Source organism: Aulostomus chinensis, chromosome 13 (genome assembly GCF_037954235.1).
Source record: "Aulostomus chinensis isolate RoL2024-O1b breed Wild chromosome 13, RoL_Achi_v1.0, whole genome shotgun sequence".
Lineage (NCBI taxonomy): Eukaryota > Metazoa > Chordata > Actinopteri > Syngnathiformes > Aulostomidae > Aulostomus > Aulostomus chinensis.
This window is the reverse complement of record NC_141332.1, coordinates 1,521,536-1,536,334: the sequence shown is the minus strand read 5'-3', so window position 1 is coordinate 1,536,334 and position 14,799 is coordinate 1,521,536. Positions and strand designations below refer to the sequence as shown.

The following is a 14,799-nucleotide window of genomic DNA, read 5'->3' as shown; positions in this document are numbered from 1 at the left end:
ACAGAGGAGGGATCCCTCACCCAGGACGGACAGACGTGCAGTAGATGTTGTTACAGACAAGAAAACAGTTTACAATGCAGAATGTGGGAAACATGGAAATGTTAATAACAGTTGAAGAAGGAAGCTTCTGGAAGGGGAGGCAGGGAGAGCAAGCCAGCTTGATGGGGGACTGGATGGCAGACTGGTTCATGGAAGGGGAGTGTGGGCCAGTTTAACAGCAGGGGAAAAAGGGGGGGGGGGTGATTCGAAGAGGGGGGGAGAGGAGAGGAGAGGAGGAGAGAGGGGGAGAGGAGAGGAGAGAAGGGAAGGGCTCCATGTAACCTGATGTGTCCCCCAGCAGTCTAAGCCTGTAGCAGCATAGCTATCAATGGTTCAGAGCTCCCTGAACCAGTCCTAACTGAAGGCTCTGTCATAGAGGAAGGTCTTAAGCCTGGACTTAAACGTAGTTAAAGTGTCTGCCTCTCTGACCCATGGAGAGAGCTGGTTCCACAGTAGAGGAGCCCGGTAACTGAAGGCTCTACCTCCCAGTCTGTTTTTATTGATACTGGGAATCACTAAAAGACCTGCATTCTGGGAGCGGAGTGCTCTGGTGGGACAGGAGGGACTAATGAGCTCTTTCAAATAGGATGGAGCTTTATCATTGAGAGCCTTATAAGTTAGCAGAAGGATTTTGAAGTTGATTCAACTCTTCTTTGCAACCAATAGACAATGTAAATGACAGCTTCACTGGATCTTTAATGAGAAAAGAAGTTAATTTAACATCATTTCAAACTGAAAGTGATAGAGACTTTTGATATTTTATTTGTTCAGTGTGGAAAATTTTCAGCCTCTGTTACATCGGACAAACATAATTTTGTTAAAAGAGATTGTACTGGTTGGCTCCTTGCAACCAAAATCCTCGTCCTCCTTCTTCAGGCGAAACAATTTAGAACGACGCAAGAGGGTTCAGGGCGTGCTGTTGACGTCAGAGCACGATTCATAGACGTCGTTGATTTCCAATGACCGCACTGTAACTTGATTGGCCTGTTTATGGAAAGCTCACGCCCTCCTCTCGTGAGTTCCCGCCTCCGAGGTAACCTACAAAATGACAGTACGGATCAATCCATCAGTCATGAGAGGGACGGGGGGGAGAGAGATTAGTCGCGTATATTTAGTTGAGTCCAGTCAACGAACAGAGGACTGCCCGACGCTGCACAATGAGAAATTTACAGTTTGACACAGCCATTTAAGTTTTATTCGAGTCGTTTCTGTTCTGGTGTATAATGTGGAATACCACGGATTAGCTCATTACTCGGCAACCCCTTGGAAACCGGTGTTCCGTGAGTCACCAGAATATGATGCAACTTTTGCCGGCTTTCTGTATGTTAGCTTCAAAACTTGACACAGCAAGGGACTTTCTATTAAATTGTACCCAAAGGGAATCATCTCCGGCTTCTCGTTTAATGGCAGTCACTCATAGTTGCTTCTCCGCTTGAATCGGTAACGTTAAATTGAAGTATGAATCCATCCCGTCGTTGTTCAGCTCTCCTGAGCCAGCTGTGTGCGTCCTCATTGGGGGTGCCCGTAAATTCGACCAGAAGCGTGATCTCAACCTCCACAGGATCGCCACACTGTATCCCCAAGGTCCGGAGAGAGCGAGGGAGAGGGACATGCCCTCAGCTGACGGCCAGTGGGGTGTCCTCTGCTGGTTTAGCGCCACCAGGTACGTCTCCACACTTCGCCCCGACATGAATACGATACACCGGGGAAGCCTTTCTTCCACCAAATACTACTAATAAATGAACGCCTCCATGACTAAAAAAACATGTTTTCCGGATCCATCGAGATATGGTCAACTGTAGTCACGCAACTCCGATCTACTTTGACAGTTGTATCTGATCATTAGGAAATGTAGTTTGTTCCGATATTGTATCTCTTCAAGCATGTTTTTCAGTTGAACTCAACTGTCCCTTTAACATCTGACAGTCTTACCATCCCCATCTCAGTGACGTTGACTCAAAGCTTGATTTTTAAATTTTATTTATTTTTACGCATTCTAAGTATTTCGGTAAGGCACATGTTACGTCATGCCTGTTTGTACCTGGGCCAGTGTGTGACGGTGGATGATGTAACATTGTGGTTAGCCTCGTGTCAGGGGCCCTGACCCTTGCCCGCAATTTTTTTCCTATCTGCAATTCTTATGAAAAATGAATTGTGACATTTCAAATTCAGCTCTTAAAACTCAATTTCAGTTTATTGAGATCATTCAAGGAGAGCAACTGTGCACAGATTCACAAGACTCCGTTACATAGCTTTCTTTGATAACTACCTCGCTCCTTTAAAAACTTGGATTTCTTATCTTGTGTTCATATATATATATATATATATATATATATATATATATATATATATATATATATATATATATATATATATATATATATATATAATACTAAATAAATCATTTTTTGGTACAGATCCCCACAAAAATTATGCCAAGTTGAAACTACTAATGATGTTAAAATTCATAATTTGTTTATATTGCCAAAACCACAAAAACCATCAAAATTTCAATATCTGTCATTCAATATTCAGCCACATATGTACTGCTACTGATGTAAGATAACCTGCTGCATTACAGAAAATTTATAACAATCTAGTAAAAAAAAAACACACTGAATAGGCATACACATTTTTCATATTTTTATTGTTAATTTCTGTTGTTTTGCAAAAAAAAAAAAAATACAACCCCTGGAACAGAGGAGAAGTCAGTTGCCAAGTGGATTTCTTGTTTTATTGTTTTTACATGATATATCATATCTAAACTAGATGCAATGATTTTTATGTAAATGGGATTAATTATGATTTCAGTTTAAGGTTAAGTGGAATGGTTGGTACCTGAATTAAGTTCAGATCATCGTCCATGAAAGAATATAATACTGAGGGAGATACAGTCAGCAGTTTCATCAGCCTTCAAAAATGTGTCCCTGTTGGACTTCATCAGTGCAAAGCTGAGTAGGGACCAGCACCAAGTTGTCATGCATCTCTTCCTTTTCTCTCCTTGATCGCTGTCCCTCTCTTTCCTTCTGTTGTCTTCCTCCATTATCTGTCTTTGTCTCTGCCCCACTCTCCTGGTCTCTTTCCCCCCAACAGTCAAAGCAGAAGGCCGTCCCCACTGATCCTGGATCAGCTCGACATTCCTGTCTGTTAAAAGGAAGGTTTTCATCACCACTGTTGCAGGATGTGCTGCTGATGGAGAATTGTTGGGTGTAGATTCATTGAAGGAGTGGTGCTGGACCTGCTCTACTAGTAAAGAGTCATGAGATAACTTTTGTTGTGATTTGGCGCGATGTAAATACAATTGACTTGAGTCGTGCAGCTCTAAGTAGATCAGAGGCTTGTCTAAGGTTGTGTTGCTTTGAAACAGGTCAGGTCAAGCTGACAGACATGCACACTTAATACATACTGATGTACATTCCCCTTATGGCCTTACGGAATGATTCCTTAAATAATCTGCCTTAACGGTTGCGTTTCAGTGCTTGAGTTCTCTGGTAGCTAACCCTCTTAATCTGACTCTTCTCTGGCCTGCATCTGTAATGCGATTGGTTCAACTGCATTACATCACCATTTAGTTAAGTAGACATCAGTCAAGACACCAGGGTAAAACCCTCTAGAAATAAATCTCTTAAATTAGCTCATCTGTGTCCTTAGGGTTCCAAGCCAGACTGGGCTTGAAGCATTTTATACGAAGCAGTGTCGTTCCCACAACCAGTGATCCTGGGAACGCTTTGTAATCACTCAGATATATATTTTTACATAATATGTGCTGCAACCTGAACCACATAATATGTGAGTAAAACTTTAAGGACTGGTAGACACTACTGCAGGGACCTCAGACCCAATAAACTAATACGATGCAGCCCCTAGATGACAGTGTAATCAAGGTCAGGTCCATCCATCCATCCCTCCATTGTCCGTAGGTGTGGCTGTGAGTGTGAATGGATCTGTCTATATGTGTTGGACCTGCAGTGGACTGGCGACCCATCCAGGGAGTACCCTACCTCTCTCCCATACCCCCCATGGATGGAATTTAAATAAACCAAATTTTATTCATGTCGTTTAACATCTGTGGCAAATTTGGTGCCAATTTGTTGCAAGCTGATGCTGTTGTACAAGATTGGCCAGTGACAAAATGTACTTTTTGAACTCCCTGAAGCCGTATGTCCAGTTTGGACAGATGTTTGCACATAGTGTACACTCATTCATTCCTCACTTTAGACCAAAGGGTCTTTTTGATAACCCAAAAACACAAAAATTCGGAACCCAAAAAATGTTGCATTCTAAAAAAGAAGTGTTTATTGCCTTGGTAACAATTGGTCATATTAATAGCAAAAACTTCTCATGTGAACATGAAACAAGGTTCTGTTGTTCCTGGTGCCAAATGACTCTGAACAAAATATGGTGCAAGGTACAAATTGCATCATGTCCACCTTGCGCAAGGTTTTAATTTGTGCAGGGCTTGGACCGCACTTGCAAGTCTCGTGACTGCAGTTGAATTCTGAATGCTAAGACAATCCCCCATTCATTCCTCACGTTAGACCACTTAACAAAGCGCTTGACTCTGGTCATTTAGTTAATTGGCATCTGGGTTGAACACATGAGGAGAAGATGATCTGGAATTTCATCTCTGTATTTGTCAGCAGCTGATTTGTTTTTCAATAACTCCACTGTCTTGAACAGGTATTCCCGGTAGCAGTGTATTATCCCGATATGGTAATAACATTGACGTGACTGCGTGATGAGGGCATGAGAAGCTGTTGCTCACTTACTGAATGGTGCAAACGTGTCACTTGGTGCAGTGAGTGTTCTGTAGAGCCTGACATGGTCGTGAATTTGCTCTTCCTTCCTGCTCTTGTGATGAACAGTAAAATCAATCCTTGAGTTCAAGACCAAATACTCATTCAGTTCAGTAGTGATGTAGGTGTGCTCAGTCCTGTGTCGATGGGGGATTTTGGAGGGGGACAAATGTGCTTCAAGTCAAGTCAGTTTTATTTGTATAGCGCCAAGTGGGGAAGCACAAACGCTGCGGAGAAGCAGACGAGTAAACAAGTTCAGAATGAGCTAGTTGGTGCTTTAAGGGGCTGCTGAGCCAGTGATCACCATCGCCAAATAAGAGGTCCAGGAGTGCCTGTATTCTCACTCCTAAGGTAACATCGGCAAGACAGTAGGCACAGACTAGACAGTTGAACGTCTGAGAGAAAAAAAGTACTTCACTAAAAGATGAGAATCACTCATCCAAATAACTAAAACCTTTGCACTACGCTTTCACAGGATCCCTTCAATAGACCGGCATTTGAATTTGACTTGACATGTGATTGTTGAAAACCGAATAAAGCATAGATCAAGATTTCTCACTTTATTGGAGAAAAGGTAAATGTAGAATTAACACATACTGTTGGGTGTGGATCCATTGTTGACTGACATTCCTCTCTGGCCTCTCTGCCTGTAGCACACAGATCCCATTTTGTTAATGGGAGTGTGTGTGTGTGTGTGTGTCTTTGTGTTCGTGTATGTTTTGGGGGAGAGAGAGAGAGAGAAAGAGAGCGAGAGTGGGAGAGCATTCTTGAATGGGCTTGCCAGTGCCTGAGTCATCTCCTTCATCTGGCTGCAACAGCAGCAGCTTTCACTGGGACTGTCTAATGAGAGTCACACGGAGTCTCCATTCTAACAGTCAGCAGAGAAGAGTCAGGGGGACTACAGGCAGTCTGGAAGCTGTGAGCTTGTGTGTATCTGTGTGTTTCCTTTCCTCAGTTTCTTCTATGTGAGTATCTTTGTTGTTTTATAAATATGTGTTCCACAGTGTTACTCCTATTTGATAAGTCTAAAATGAAGCAGTGTGACTGAGAACATTGCTGTTGTAGAATTGATCCACATCTGTAGGAATACACTCAACGGTGTATTCATGTATTTTTAAGGAGATGACTGATTACATTGGATTCACTATTATTTTTGCTTCAGTTAATGTATGCTGGATCAAGGGCAAACATTTCATGTAACGGTTCCATTTTTATCGACTCTTGACATTCCCATTACCATGAGCTGTACTTGTGGTGAGCTAATCAGCCAATATTTGCATATGAACATGTTTGAGTATATTTAACTTTAACTTTTCAATTCCGGAAATGGGCTACAAGTGCAAATGTATGTGTGTTACTATTCAGTATTGTTATCCAAATATTGCTCGTCAAGATGAGCACTGACTGAGTCTCATTTCCCTCTTCCTTACAAAGCCAACTGTACCCCATTTTCTCTTTTCTCTTCATGGAGTCCAATCAAAGCTGTTATGAAGGTCAAGTACTTCTGGTTTGTTGTCAATCAAAACCAAATACAGACAGGATGTTGATATTGAAAGTTACCTTTTCTGTTAGATTTTTTTCCGAATATTATTCAGCTTCAAGTCACTCTCACCTGGAATAAATCTCTGCAAGTTCTCTGTACGAGATTAAGGTATACATTTAAATGATCACTACATTCTCACTTATCTCAAAGTAAGGACATTAACATTTTTGAAAAAGTCAAAACCACCTTAAGCCAGCAGAATATTTGTCATGGTAGCATGCAGATACTAGCATTTAGCTCTAAATCCTGCTGCAATGAATTGCATCCTTGTCGAAGTGCGGCTGGGTTTGTGAAGAGCAGTTATATTTAAGACAAAGTCCTGAAGTCTAACATGCTGCAGCTGGAGATAATGAACCCTGATCCCAAATTAGATTAGTGTAATAACCAGATTAAAAAATAGTCCATCAAATGTGCTGACAAAGAGGACAACTCTTCTGTCTTCCACTGTCTCTGGTACTAGAGGACACAAGGTCTGTGTGTGTGTGTGTGTGTGTGTGTGTGTGCGCGCATACACAGTGCTCACTGCATTATTGGGTATTTTTCGTGTGTGGGGGTGGAAACTTGTTTACACTGTCCTGCTGAGGTAGAGCTGGGCTTTTAATGGATTTTATGAATTGATTAGAATTATAGCAGAGGACGCTGTTTAAAAGTTCACACTCAACATGTCAGAGTGACAGACTGTGTCCATTATTGAGTTTCTTCCCAAATAAGTTCAGTCTCAGTCAACATTTGCAGTTGTTATGGACTCATCTGTAAATGGCCACATGTTACATAATGTCTTTTTACCTTAGCGGCTCTCAAAGTGCTTTGCAGTGTCATCTCATTCACCCATTCACACACACATTGATGGTGGAGTCTTCCATGCAAGGTGCCACCTTATTCATTAGGAGCAATTAGGGGTTCAGTATCTTGCTCAAGGACACTTCAACACAGTCACCTGGGGAAGTGAGGATTGAACCAGCAACCCAGCAGTTGGTTAGATGGCCACTCTACCTCCAAGCCATACAGCATGTGTAAAGTCTGAGGTGATTAAAAGCCCCAACAGAACTAAATTATCCCAGCATCTCAAAGGCATGCAGCTCAAAGGTTACAGTGTGTGGTTCCATGACTAACAGAAGATTGTGTCTGCCCCCAAAACGCCGGGAAAGAATGCTGTAAAATTAGTGGAAAAATTACCCCATTCTATTCCATATGATAACAAATGACCTCAGTTCAACTATAAACTGTATATATGGGCACAATCATATATTGGCCATATTTACTGGTGACATATCGATGCTTTCTTTGTAGTTTGTGTAAATAAAATAAAATTGGCATGGAGAAAAAAAGTTTAAATTAAAGCTGCAAGCAGCGTTGTTAGGGTCTGAGCCCCTGCGCGGCCTGTGGCCGCGTCCTTGACACCGGCCTGAATCCAACGGTGTCTTGGTGAAATCCCTAGGCCTTGTAGTTTAGGAGTTAGAAGCCTGAGTCTGATCAGAGAGTGAGAGCAGAGCTGAGAGCTGGCCTTTAAGAACCCCTCCCCCACTGCTCTGTCTTTGATCTGTGCTAGAGTGAGAGCAGAGCTGAGAGCTGGCCCTTTAAGAACCCCTCCCCACTGCTCTGTCTTTGATCTGTGCTAGAGTGAGAGCAGAGCTGAGAGCTGGCCCTTTAAGAACCCCTCCCCACTGCTCTGTCTCTGATCTGTGCTAGAGTGAGAGCAGAGCTGAGAGCTGGCCCTTTAAGAACCCCTCCCCACTGCTCTGTCTTTGATCTGTGCTAGAGTGGAGAGTAGAGCTGCGAGCTGGCCCTTTAAGAACCCCTCCCCCACTGCTCTGTCTTTGATCTGTGCTAGAGTGAGAGCAGAGCTGAGAGCTGGCCCTTTAAGAACCCCTCCCCACTGCTCTGTCTTTGATCTGTGCTAGAGTGGAGAGTAGAGCTGCGAGCTGGCCCTTTAAGAACCCCTCCCCCACTGCTCTGTCTTTGATCTGTGCTAGAGTGAGAGCAGAGCTGAGAGCTGGCCCTTTAAGAACCCCTCCCCCACTGCTCTGTCTTTGATCTGTGCTAGAGTGAGATCAGAGCTGAGAGCTGGCCCTTTAAGAACCCCTCCCCCGCTGCTCTGTCTTTGATCTGTGCTAGAGTGGAGAGTAGAGCTGAGGGAGGAGGAGCACCAGAATTGGAGTGTGGAAAAGCTGAATAAGTCAGCATACGCTGGTCAAAAGTGACACATAATACCATATTTTTGTAGGGATTTTTGTCAGGAATGCAGTGGTGTGTTTTTTAAAGCTGTGGGATGTATGGTGTAGACGTGAGAAGCATTTGTTTGACAGTATGTACCCTGAGAGGACACCATCTCCCCATAGACTTCCATTGTAAGCGTGAAACGTGTCTCCCCCACTTTGAGGGCTTGTAAAATGGACACCGAGTGACTTATTACAAAGTTTTAAGCAACTTTTAATCAGCACAGTTGGGAGAGTACTGTGTGAAAGTTTGGAAGCGATACCATGATTAGTGTCGGAGGAGATAATTTTTGTTCGGGGAGTAAAAAAAGTCCTGATTTTGACAGTTTTGTCCAATTTGTGGACATTCTGTTGTAGATAGGTGAGAGGTCAGGCGTAAGAATTGTTCATCTTGATGAGACGAGTCCAACGGTGTTGGTCCCATGTTTGTGGGACATTCATGGGAGGAGTTATCGCGTTCCAAATTATTAAAAAATTATCTTGTAGTTGTGTGGCTCCCTAGGTGGCGCTATAGACTTTTGTGGTGTTTTTCTTTTTGATTAGTGAATGTTTAGCCAGACCGGACAATTGTGCAGAATTTCAGGGAATTTCATGCATGTTCAGGGGGTGAAATTAGATTATGCGCGTTATGCTCATAATGCTCATATTGGGCGCTCATTGACAGCAAGAACAGTCCAGTACCAGGTTCTGAATGGTGTGGATGTGAAAACTGGCTCCGGACCGTCTGGCCCAGTTGCCTCATGGGTTTGGGGGGGGCTGGGACACTGTTTAGTGTGTGTTTTTAGTGCTGCTAATGTGTTGCTCTTTGCCGAGCAAACATAATAGGGTCTTCGCCTGAAGTACCTTCAGGCTCAGGCCCTAATAACATTTTCGGAAAGGCAAGTATCTTTTAAAAACATATTTCACAGATGTAATGTAAAGTTAGGGGCGTGTGTGCACAAATATCAATACCTTTACCCAATATTTCAGTTCAAGGATTAAAAGAACTTGGTCATTCTCAACTGCACTCCTTCACAGTAGAACTCTGAGTGTTATGCAGTCGTTTGTTTTTAGCTCAAATCATAGATTTTGTGGATTATTGAGCATGCAACTGGGTTAAGAAGATGCACTTTATACCGGATGATGTGTTTAAAAGTTTGTAAATTAAAATTTTGGGACAGTTTCACTGTTAGTGTCTTAGGGTCTGTTAGGGTCTTCCAGTATTCTAGACTCACAAAAACGTGAGGAGAAACACTCATTTGTGTTATTTGAAAGGTATAACACATTTTTATGTGGAGTATTGTTTTAAAACTTTTTTATATAGGATTGTCATTAAAATTAAGTTATGGACTCAGGCATTCAGTTATGATGGGTAAGGTGCCAGGAAATACAAGTGAATGAATGTTAATGACAGGTCCCCACAAAGATGGTAACATCTGTCTCTCTCTGTGGTTGTGTTGTGTGGAGAGCCCTGCCGTCCCCACCTGTTGGATAACACGTCCATAATTAGCAAAAACCTCTCCCGCATACTCCATTAATTAGTTAAGATCCTTGTGCTCATAGCACACACACAGCTTTAATCATTCTGTTTGTCCTTTAATCTTCTCTCTACTGTTGAACTGTCCTCTCTTCACAGTTAGCATCTCTCGCCCCTTCAGCAACAGTGCTAATGAAGGATCTCTCTCCAGTGAAGGAGAGGATCTCTCTCACATTGTCTGAGACAGGCTTACTGTGTCTGTCCAGCTCTCCAGAGCTCACTCTGTCACCTAAGTATGTCAGGAGAGTGTGTGTGTGTGTGTGTGTGTGTGTGTGTGTACAAGGATCTTGTAAGAGGGAGGGGTGATGATTCATAGAAAGGAAGACATACAGTCTGGAGGGTGACACAAATAAAGGAGCTGCCCCAGTGTGGACCGAGAGATTCAGGGAAGAGTGCCTGGCATAGACAGATAGCTTCTCGTAGTCTATAGGAAGAAGAGGAAAGAGGACATTGATGACACAGGAGGCCATGGGTAAGACATACACGGGCGATATAACCATTTTACCCAGTGTAAGGAGGTGAGGGCAGGGCTGTATGTTGCACCTGAGGACTTTTTGTATCAACTCACAAAGGCAGAATGCACTTGATCTCTAGTCAGTTCCCTTCATACTTGAAAGGATATCATTTTGGTTGTTCAGTTTCTCATTCAGCCAATGAGCAGATGACAAGCCCACCATAGCATTGTCAGTCAATATAGGATCAATTCCAATATTTGTTGTCCCTATCGTAAAGGATGGTAGCATTGACTTAAGCTCTGCCAAAGTATTCAAGAGTGTCTCATATTTCCTCCTACGTGCTGCAGCAGCGAGGTCGGTCATCTATGTGCATGTGGTCGCTGGCTGTAGAAGGATTCTGCATCTCTAAGCTTGTTTTGACATTGATACTTGCTGCTGCAAACTCCTCCGAGTGAAGATAGTAGTTCAGTGAACTGAAACTGTTAAATGAGCCGTCTGTTTCCTGCTACTGACCAGAACACATTCATTGAATGAATGACCTTCATACGACTGACTTAGGAAGCAAGTTTTTGCTTGTTTTCCTCATTGTTTCATACTTAAACCAAAATAATCAAACAGGGGACTGACATTAAGGTGTGATCATGTTAAAATGTTGAAGATTTATACAAAAACTAGGGATCCCCCCCACACACACACACACAGAAACTTGTCCAGCCAACTCAGTCTATTAAAAACAGTGGTTAGTTGTGCAGTTCATTACCAAACTGATGATGTCATACTTTCCACAGCTCCAAACCTGAGCTATTTTGTACCCTCTGTCAAGGAGAACTGTGCCTGAGAGGACCATCCATGTGCCTCTGTTCCCCCTTGTCTACCACTGAAAACACCACTAAAGGATTGCTGATCTTACTCTGAAAAATCTTGTAACATGTGGCTGCCAATGTTAATTTAAAACTCAAAGCTTCTTTTGTTTCCTTCAGTTTGTCCAATGGGCAGCAGCAGCAGCAGCAGCAGGTTGTTTGGTACGTTGGCCCAGACGCTGAACAGTGCCCCCTTGGGCCAACCAGCCTCTTATTTGGAGGAGAATCCAGACCAGGAGCTGGGGCAGGAGGGCCTGGCTGAGATTGACCCAGATCAGTTGCTCAGAGAATGTGAGGAGGCCCTGCGGAGTCGTCCAGCCAGACCACATCGACATCTGGTCTATCCCAGGGGCACAGCTCCTCACAACCATAAGCGTAGCCCCGCCATACGAGTCATGCAGTGGAATATCCTAGCTCAAGGTACATGTAGGTAGATTCTTAAATGACAAACAAGAAATGTACAAATGAGAGGTCAAAATGTTTGAATTCCATGTCATGATTGTGTTCTTCTACCAATGTCTTTACTTTTCAGCTCTTGGTGAAGGGAAGGACGGGTTTATTCGTTGTCCACTGGATGCCCTCAACTGGCAGGAAAGAAAATACCTGATCCTGGAGGAAATCCTCACCTACCGTCCAGACATCCTATGTCTTCAGGAAGTAGACCATTACTATGACACTTTCCAGCCAATCATGGCCAGCCTGGGTTACCATGGCAGCTTCCTGGCTAAACCCTGGTCGCCCTGTCTGGATGTGGAGCAGAACAATGGCCCTGATGGCTGTGCACTGTTCTATCGCCATTCACGCTTTTCCCTCCAGACCACAGCTCACATGCGGCTGTCAGCCATGATGCTACCCACCAATCAGGTGGCCATCGTGCAGACACTCAACTGCCGGGTAACAGGCCAGCAGCTGTGTGTAGCTGTCACACATCTGAAAGCTCGCAGCGGCTGGGAGAGATTGCGGAGTGCACAGGGCGCTGACCTGCTGCAACGCCTAAGAAGCATATCATACAGGAGTGGTGGTGGCCAAAATGAGGCATCGTCCAAGGCTGTCCCTGTAGTGGTGTGTGGGGACTTCAATGCTGAGCCCTCAGAGGATGTTTACCGGCGCTTCCGGTCATCACCCCTCGGCCTGGACTCGGCTTATAAGCTGCTGAGCTCTGATGGCCAGGCAGAGCCGGCCTACACCTCCTGGAAGATCCGCCCTTCTGGAGAGAGCTGCAGCACACTGGATTATATCTGGTATACCCATGATGCCTTGAGTGTGGAGTGCCTGCTGGACATTCCCTCTGAGGAGCAGATTGGTCCTGACCGCCTCCCCTCCTACCACTACCCCTCTGACCATTTATCACTTCTCTGTGACATCAGCTTCAGGGAGGAGCCTCATCGGCTGATATAGGCTCTCAGTCACTGAATCAAATGACCAATAAGGGGCCCGAGGACGTGAATACTCTTTGAACAGTGAGCATTATATGCTGCTTTGCTCATTCTGAAACTTGTATCAGAGTTTGGTTTGCCTACTTGTTGACAGGTGTAGGGTGATTGATGTGAGACTCTGATATCACCTCTGCTGGATAAATGGATTTCAATTATAGTTACAGAGTTGCTGTTTTGAGTTGTGGCCATGTGGGTGGAGTCCAGGCCAAAATGTTTGAACTTCTCAGCTAAAGTCATCTGAACCTCAGCTGATGTGGCAGCTAATGCATGCAGGTTACTCTGCTGAGGTTGGAAACCAGCTACAGTTATTTATTGTTACCAGTAAGCACAAAATTCTGTTCTGAATTTTAATACATTATTTGTGTAATTTAGTTTACGTTATAATGAAGATCTTTTCCACGGTTTGCATTTAAGTCATCCTTAGATTTGGTTATCATGACGGTGTTGACGCCGTGATAACACTGAACATGAGAAGAAATTGTAATATATATATATAAAATAAAGTCATTATTTTTACTCATATTTTGGTCTTATTTTATGGGCTCGTAAAGCTTACTGATGACATGTTGTTACTTGGTTTCAGAGCAACTGGAGCCTGTTCTATATCCTTGGTTAACTGGCATGTATGAAGAAAGGTTTAAAAAACACGCACAAACACACAGTGAGACACTAGCTGTTGACTATAGGGGAGCATTAAGCATCTTAAATCGTAAATATTGGCTTTAATTAAACATGTATTCAACTTGGGAGCGTATTGTGTCTTGCTCTTAGAATGAGACTTTACATCCATGTGAGACGCTTTCATGACTATGCTGCGTCTACAATAGCCTGGAACAGACAAAACGGCACCTTTGCCTTTTAATTTGCAAGTGTTGTTTATTCTTTTTACTTGTTTTTTGTTTTTTTCCACTGCATTTTACCACCGCAAGGAGATGAAGAGGAGGATGAATCTGGATCTCCAAGGTGGGCATCATTGAGAATATAAGATTTTACAGTTGTTTTCCTTATCATCTTGTAGTCCAAGCTGGCCCACGCTTCCAGAACTGTACAAATGGGTGTCAGGATACATCGTAGTTTCCTCTACATCAGAATCAGGTTAATCATACATCATATCTAAAAATAGGCATCCATCCATTGTCTGCCACTTATCCTGTTAAGGGTTGCAGGGGGGCTGGGGCCTATCACAGCAGCCTTTGGGCGAGAGGTGGGGTTCACCCTGAATGGGTCACCAGTCCATCGTAGCCATTCACACTCAGTCACACCTACAGTCAATTTAGAGTCTGGATTAACCTGGTCCCCTCTTGATGTCTTTGGACTGTGGAGGAAGCTGGAGTACCAGAGAGAACCCAGCAGGCACAGGGAGAACATGGAGACTAACCACTGCACCACCGTGCCGTCTAAAAATAGACAAAGGTTGACACATTTAGACACATTAAAGATCACATGAAAAGAGCGGGGAAACATTTTGATGGTTTTATTACTGTTGATCACAGTAAAGTCTGAGTAAGAAGCAGCAGTCATCCAGCTGTGTAAGTCAGCATGCTGTCTGTGGAGATTACCCAGGCAGACAGACATTTAGCTAAGACGCACTGGGGACTCCCACAAGTCCAACAGCAGCAATATGGTTATTTAAGCCATTGTTGTACGAAAAGGAAACCCGAGCCCCTCCCCACCCCTTAATTTTACTGGATTTAAAAGGGAGTCATTGTAAAGCAGCTAATACAGATGAAATAGAGCAGACCTCTGACTGAGCAAGAGTCTTTAGAGACTTGCTGAAGCAGTCAGATAATAAGGAACTGTTCATCCAGCCTGGAAGACACGAACGTATTGTACGTTCTGCATCCTTCTGAGACACTGATTTTTGCCATCCTGTGGAAGACAGGACAGTCCCTGAAGTGTGTGTGAGTTGGGGCATCTGAACTGAACATACCTGAGGTC

At 43.6% G+C, this 14,799-nt stretch overlaps 1 protein-coding gene across 1 annotated transcript; it reads left to right on the top strand.

The window, feature by feature from the left end:
• Positions 1-1,097: 1,097 nt before the first annotated feature.
• nocta (nocturnin a) lies at positions 1,098-13,381 on the top strand. The gene is made up of 3 exons (XM_086222759.1): positions 1,098-1,702; positions 11,546-11,845; positions 11,958-13,381. Exons 1-3 carry the CDS (start codon positions 1,498-1,500, stop codon positions 12,821-12,823), a joined length of 1,371 nt encoding a protein of 456 aa, XP_086078885.1. The 5' UTR covers positions 1,098-1,497; the 3' UTR covers positions 12,824-13,381.
• Positions 13,382-14,799: the final 1,418 nt, after the last annotated feature.